This window comes from Lactuca serriola, chromosome 7 (assembly GCF_051521515.1).
Source record: "Lactuca serriola cultivar US96UC23 chromosome 7, Lser_US96UC23_V15, whole genome shotgun sequence".
In the NCBI taxonomy this organism is placed as follows: Eukaryota; Viridiplantae; Streptophyta; class Magnoliopsida; order Asterales; family Asteraceae; genus Lactuca; species Lactuca serriola.
Genome location: NC_136414.1, coordinates 51,647,264 through 51,654,395, shown reverse-complemented (window position 1 = coordinate 51,654,395; position 7,132 = coordinate 51,647,264). Strand labels below are relative to the sequence as shown.

The 7,132-nt window shown below is 32.9% G+C and overlaps 2 protein-coding genes across 3 annotated transcripts; one reads left to right on the top strand and one right to left on the bottom strand.

Moving 5' to 3' along the window:
• Positions 1 to 4,467: 4,467 nt before the first annotated feature.
• LOC145061384 (uncharacterized) lies at positions 4,468 to 5,400 on the top strand. The gene is made up of 3 exons (XM_079008835.1): positions 4,468 to 4,620; positions 4,700 to 4,829; positions 4,914 to 5,400. Exons 1-3 carry the CDS (start codon positions 4,488 to 4,490, stop codon positions 5,398 to 5,400), a joined length of 750 nt encoding a protein of 249 aa, XP_078864961.1. The 5' UTR covers positions 4,468 to 4,487.
• On the bottom strand, positions 5,273 to 6,818 carry LOC145061385 (mediator of RNA polymerase II transcription subunit 20a-like). 2 transcript variants are annotated; one of them, XM_079008837.1, is made up of 6 exons: positions 6,651 to 6,818; positions 6,270 to 6,412; positions 6,015 to 6,193; positions 5,840 to 5,929; positions 5,495 to 5,741; positions 5,273 to 5,402 (listed from the first exon to the last, which is right to left on the bottom strand). In XM_079008837.1, exons 1-5 carry the CDS (start codon positions 6,662 to 6,664, stop codon positions 5,508 to 5,510), a joined length of 660 nt encoding a protein of 219 aa, XP_078864963.1. In that variant the 5' UTR covers positions 6,665 to 6,818; the 3' UTR covers positions 5,273 to 5,402; positions 5,495 to 5,507. The 2 variants fall into 2 exon arrangements, with proteins under 2 accessions (XP_078864963.1, XP_078864962.1); XM_079008836.1 differs by having other exon boundaries at positions 5,273 to 5,741.
• Between the last annotated feature and the right edge of the window lie 314 nt (positions 6,819 to 7,132).

The window sequence follows — 7,132 nt, the reverse complement described above, 5'->3', positions numbered from 1 at the left end:
TAACTTGTTGAACCGAATTTTTTTTAAAACCGGCCGGTGTGTTCCAGTCCATAAATATACATAAAACCGGTGCTAGTTGAACCGTTTCCTTCTTCAGTTCCAATCCAACCGATTCGAGCAGATTTTAAAATATTGGTTGAAATGCCATTTAGGGCTCTTGTTTTTCTTATTGCATCACGTCATGCCTTAATTACATGTATGATTTTTAATAGGAGGAATCTGAACTCAGAAACATGATGTCCTTTGTGTTGTGCCACAAATTGAAAATTTTAATTACCCACCATATATCGGTTCGATAAATTTCTTCAACTTTCCATTTTCATCTTTGTTTTGTTGTTGTAAATACCATGTTTAATACAAAAATGGGAATTTATTTAAAATAAACCAAAATTCATTGGCTCAAATAGTGTAGTAGTATATGTATATTACGAGATAATCAATTACATTGAGAGACAAATGTTGATGTTCCCCTATCGCAAACATGATTTCTAAAGGATTATGGAAAAGAAAAAGATAAGATGTATAACTTAATGGTTTATGTGGACATTAATAAAGATTAGACTCTTATTAACTCTTGATAAGAATTACACGAAACGAATGAAAATGACTTTGTTTTCATTAGTTATGTTACCTTTGCTATGAAAAAACTCACATTTGGATTCAAGTATCAAACAAGTGATTGTAGAGATATTGTAGAAAATAAAATGTTCAAAAACTATAAAGTACAAACTATAAAATGATAAGAATCGTCTCTCCACCCTCTCAAAGATATATTATAATTATCTTAGAACTTGACATTCTCATTTTACCCTTACTAGGGGTGTGTTTGGTTCTGGAACCAGTAATGGAATAACCGAGAACCGAACATGAAGATCTACTAGAACCAAAGACATGTACATGACCAGCATAGTATAAGGGAACAAGTTCTTGTTCGGTTTTTGGTACACGAATGGTTGTATCGGGTTTAGAACCAGTTAAGATAGAAAAAGCTATGATGAAAGAATTGGAAATGGAAATAATAGAAAACCAAGACTTTTTTGGTACATAAATGTGTAAAGGGGGTTGTTTGGTATTTGTTTTTAGATTGTAGGGATTGTTTATGTAAAATGTGAAATAGAAGAAGCTAAATAGGCCCCTAATAGCCGTAAGGTAATGTGAGTAGTTATGTATTATATGCTATAAGTAACAAAATTTGATCTTATTTCATACATTTATCATATAAGCATGTCATATTATCAATATTTATCGAGTTAGGAAAAGATCTTGAAAACATTAACGACAAGAGTTTGAGAGATATTGTATTAGACTTTGTGATTGCAGGACGTGACACCACATCAACAACTCTTTCTTGGGTTTACATGATCAAGAGACAGGATCATGTTGCAAATAAATTGTACACAAAACTAAAAGTGATTGAGCAAGATTGTGCAAAAAAGGACACATGTGTTTGGATCCTTGTGAAACACAAGATCTTGAATCATTTGACATGAGAACAAAGCAATTTGCAGAACTTATGAGTTATGACTTCGAAATTATTTGCATGTTGTATGCAATCAACGGAAAAAAGGCTTTTGAACTTCTGGTTTTGATTCTTGGAACCATTATACCCGATACACGCTAAGAACGAAACTAGTATAACCGAAAATCGAAATTGAGGGATCTTGAGAACTAATAACCGGACCCTTCAAACCTACTTGGTGCCAATTGGTTCAAGTTTACATTTAGTTTTTCGGTCAGAATGTCCACCCATAGTGTGTATTTTTCTTTTTAATTGATTATGATAAGAATTAACTAAACAACATATCCAACATCAAATTATATGTTTTAAACCAAGGCAAATGACACAAAGTACACTATGTTTTCATTTTATTTATTTTTTTCGATTTTGACAGTGGATTATTTTTTGTATAAAATCGAACATCACAAATTTCAATTTTGTTCAATGTTGACATTTTGATTTCCATTCAATGATATAAAATATACTAGTTTTTTATTGCATTTTCAATTTTTGTTCTAAAGATTCTAAGTTTTCATTTTTTTTGACATTGCATTTTCCAACTCAACATGACAAACTAGGTACGGCTCGAGGGTCCGTCAAATGGTAGAAATTAAACGAAATTGGAAATTATGATGTTCAATTTAAAACGAAAAATAATATAATATCAAAATCGAAAAAAATAAAATGAAAACACAGTTCCTTTTGTATCATATGCCCTTCTTTGAGTATATAATGACTATAAAAACTTAACTCAAACTATTAATTCCTATTTATAATAAAAGTGAAACCGTAAAAACTCTTAAGAAATTAGGAAAAATATTCATTATAATAAAATGAAAATAAAATCTTAAAAATGTAAGGAAAAACATAATATTAAGAGTAAATTACATGAATGGTCCCTATGGTTTAGGGTAATTTGCGCATTTGGTCTCTAACTTATTTTTTTAACTCGGAAGGTCCCTACTGTTTGTTTTTGTTACGTGTTTGGTCCCTGTCTTACCTAAAAAGACTATTTTTCCATTGATTTTTTAATTTATTTAAATAAATACACCCAACCCTAACCCCCTCACATTACCTTACCTACCCTACCAATTTTTCTCTATTTAAGGTAAGACAGGGACTAAGCGTGTAACAAAAACAAACAGTATGGACCAAACGCGTAACAAAAACAAACAATAGGGACTTTTCGAGTTAAAAAAATAAGTTAGGGACCAAGCATGCAAATTACCCCAAATCATAGGGATCATTCATGTAATTTACTCTAATATTAAATAAAGATTTAGGAAACCCCTAAAATGTCAAAATTTCGAGCCAATGTTACTTGATCGACTGAAGTAGTCGGTCCTTTACATTAGACCCCTATATTGATTCACTAGACTAGTAAGTTGGTTCATCAAATCGTTGCGATCTTCCTTCCCAACATGTTCTATAATGGCCTTTGTACAATCTATACAGAGTCTCATATATCCATGTACTATGGACCATATGTATGGTGCTCCATACATAATGTACAACATATACTATCAAAATGTTAAAAAACATGGTTTTTCAAAAGTTGCAAAAATTGCCAAAAACCTAACCCCTTTGACTTGCAAGGTAAATTGGGAAAGGGTTTTTACATCTATTTAGATGTAATTAGGCATTACCAAAGTGTAAAAATGATGCCAATAACATCAAATCCAACACCCAAACATCATCAATTCATCTAACACACCACATGTTCTACATTATCATCATCCATTAGGCAGGGAGACCCTTAAAAGAGTAGGGACATAAAAGTAGTTTTAAAGAGTTTTGAGATGAAATGTGTTATTTTAAAATAGAAAACTTTATGTTTATTTATATATTATCTTTGAGATATCTAACTCATATGTCACGTTCCCAACATAACATATTATTTTGACATTTGTTCAGGTGAGAACATGTGCCATAATATGGATAACTAAGAGGAATATATAGTCAAACAAAACATAATAAATATGAACTTGGGCTTGATATAGCTTAGAGATTTACTATATGCGTTTGCATTTGTCTACATATTCATTGAGATTATCCTTCATATAACTTTAAACAATTAAACCCATTTTTAAAGTTTTCTTGATTAGGGACTTTTGCTTTTATACCAAGATGGTTTGAATCGTTGAAAGTTTCTTTGTTAGAAAACTAATTGAAATTGTTCTTACATGAGTGATGTAAGGGTGGCATGTGGATTGTGGCATTGATCATGGCATGGCATATTCATATTTTACCATCATTCCCCCTATCACCACCATCTAGTTCGCATTTGGGTGCCATGGAAGTAGGCAGAAATAGTTAGTCACCACCATCGTTACAAATGCCATTGATTATCAACTTTCCTTGATTTTACACATTAAGATCGACATATTGTTTGGTCACATGTATTCTCAAGTAATTAAGTTAAACTTATTGTTATTGACCCTTGAATCGGTCTTACACACCTACTTATTATTATTATTGTCGGTTGTTGGATTATCTAAGCATTAACATAATATTGTACACGACATGTTTCACATTCGATTTTGAAAAATATAACTCGCTATAAATACAAATTCACAACTTTTAGAATACTTGGTGTCATAAAACCTTACGAGAAAATTGTTCCTTTTTTTTACACATTTGAGGAGATAAATTCTATTAAATTAATTAGGGGAGTAAATTTACATAATAACAGAAATGGAACCAGTTGGGTCTCAGAAATAGTTGATTTAATTTAACAAAGAAAGGGGTCCTTTTTTCCTATCACATGCATGCATTAAACATAAAAAACCTGTTTGAAGAAATTTTCTTACCCAGCTGACTTACCAAGATGCTTGATTTATCATCATAAAAAAAAGTCACATCCATTCTTATAAATGCATGATACATACGTGGGACCCATCTCCATAATCCACCATCCATATATATACACAATTACCACACCATTCTTACATAAAACCAAAGAAAAATAACTTGTTGAAAATAAAAAAAAATGGGAAGAAGCCCATGTTGTTCAAAGATTGGTCTGAATAGAGGCTCATGGACAGCTTCTGAAGACAAGATTCTTAGTGATTATGTTAAGCTTCATGGTGAAGGAAAATGGAGACAGCTTCCCATCAAAGCAGGTATGTAGTATGTAGTATGTACCCTACCCTACCCCCCCACCCCCACCCCCCACCCCTTAATGTATAAATGTTTTTACAGGTTTAAAGAGGTGTGGAAAGAGTTGCAGGTTGAGATGGTTGAACTACTTGAAACCAGACATAAAGAGAGGAAACATTTCTTGTGATGAAGAAGATCTTATTATCAGGCTTCATAAACTATTGGGAAACAGGTGGGGTGTACATTATGCATTATGAGTTGTACCATGAAAATGTTTTGATGTTACTTGTTTTGGTTATTTTGTATGTGTGTGTAGATGGTCACTTATTGCAGGGAGGCTTCCAGGGAGAACAGACAATGAAATAAAGAACTACTGGAACACCACTCTTGCTAAAAAAGTTCATGATCTTCATCATTATAATCAGAATCATGATAATTCTGGTTCAAATTCGCATTCGAATTCTCAAGAAAACGTTAAAAGGAAAGAAAAGGAATGTGTGAGTGTGAATGAGATGAAGACAACGGAATCAATGTTTCCATTCTTTTACCATGAAGAGAATAACAATATTATTCATCCATCAAGTTTCAATCTTGATGTGAATGAAGGTGGTAGTTGTTCTTTATCGAATGTTTTCAACATGGATTTCACAGATTCCTTTAATCTAAGTGATCAAATGGTGAAAGCAGATGATATGTTATCAGGTTCTTCAACTATTACAACTTCTCCAGATGTTTCAAAGGAAATTCTGGATTATTTTTCTTCTATTCCTGAAATTGGGGGAGAATGGCTATCTTCTCTATGATTCTATGAATTATGTTTACATGAAACTACTGTATCATTCATCTATTATCTTTTAATAAAGCATTTTTATTATAAATAGAGATTCGAATGCTTACATTAGTGAAAACATTAGTTTCTAACTGATTGAGCAGTTGCTATCATCTGAAGCATGATTGTTGCATATTGAACAGCTGTGTGTTGCAAGGTGTATTGTCCAGATAAGCCAAACTCCCCAAAGTTTGGTTCCATGTGGACAAAATGACCTGCTAATGATCTTTTTGATAGAGCTTCTTGCCATATGTCAAAAAACTCACCCATGATTTTGTGAGACTTTTCCCATGAAGAAATTGGTCGATATTCCATCTACATAGTAAAAAAAAAAAAAAGAGAGAGACATTCATTATACATTATACATTATACATAGTCTTACCAAAAAAGATGAAAGAAATACAGCTTATTACCTCCATGACAATTCCCCTTAAACTTTCTGATTGAATGGAAACCACTTTACCCACCCTCAATTGGAAATCACCAAGTTGATATTGAAATCCCTAGATTATACAATATAAGAACATTAATCAAAGCCGTTTTATTGAAATGGTTTTAAGATTAGATGTATTGACTGAAAATGCTGACCTCAAAATTGAGTGCTACTCTAGTTTTGTAAGACTGGAGCTTTTCCATTATAGTCTGGATGGTGGAATCTGCTTCAAGAACTAATCTTTGTCCTCTTAAAACAAGGTAGTATTTGTTTGGTTGTTCTGGTAGTGATATTCCCAGAAAGTCACGGGGGAATTCTGATGGATTCGCTTGTTCTAAGAAGCAATTGCAAATCAATTCGTGGTTCTTGTGAAATTAAGGACCTTTCAAACCAGAAACCTCAAGATTTACCTTTGAGAACGGGTCTGTAGAAGCTGAGTGTAGCTTTCCATTTTCCTTCCTTGACACCATTGATGCTCTCAACACACTGCGAAACTTCAGCTAGTATCTGACTGTTCACGGTGTGTCCCGCATTGGGCTGCCAGTGCAAAATCCTAAATTACACACATAGGGTCGATAATTAGTTCCAGAAAAACACAGATATATACATATAGATAGGATAGATCAGGTCTAGGTGTATCTAGGTGCATACACCTTCAATCATCAACCACGAACAGCAAAGAAACAAAAAAAAATAAAGCTTTAGAGCAGGTGCACTGTGATGATCTGATAGATTTTGGGGGTGGACTCTAATTGTGCACCGGTGTACGAAGTAGAGTCGAATAGAATTACCACTTTATAGGCATGGGGTTGAACGAGATGCAACGGCGAGGACAATGCCGATAATCGATACAGTGCAATGCTCCGATGTAGTGTTTGATGGAATCAAATGCTCACAATCCTCAATTGCAGGAAAACCCTAATCTTTTAGGCAGAAACTTTTTTTCCCAAATAGTAAATTACTGGTCATGTGGTAGCCACAAATTGTCACTCGGGTGTTTGGCGTGGGGAAAAGTATTTTTGTAAAAACACTTTTTACAAAAGTTATTAATTAAAATGTGTTTGGATTAGTTTTTGAAGGGAAAAAGTCAAAAATTAAAGTGTTTGATTTAATTTTTACATGTAAAATGACAAAAAAGGACATGTTTAGGGTAGATGAGGGGTATATTGGTAATTTAATATTTTTAGCTGGTGAAAAGTTGGGAAAAGTCAGGTAATCGTGACTTTTCAAAAATACTCAAATTACTCTATGGAAAAAGTCATTTACAAAAGTC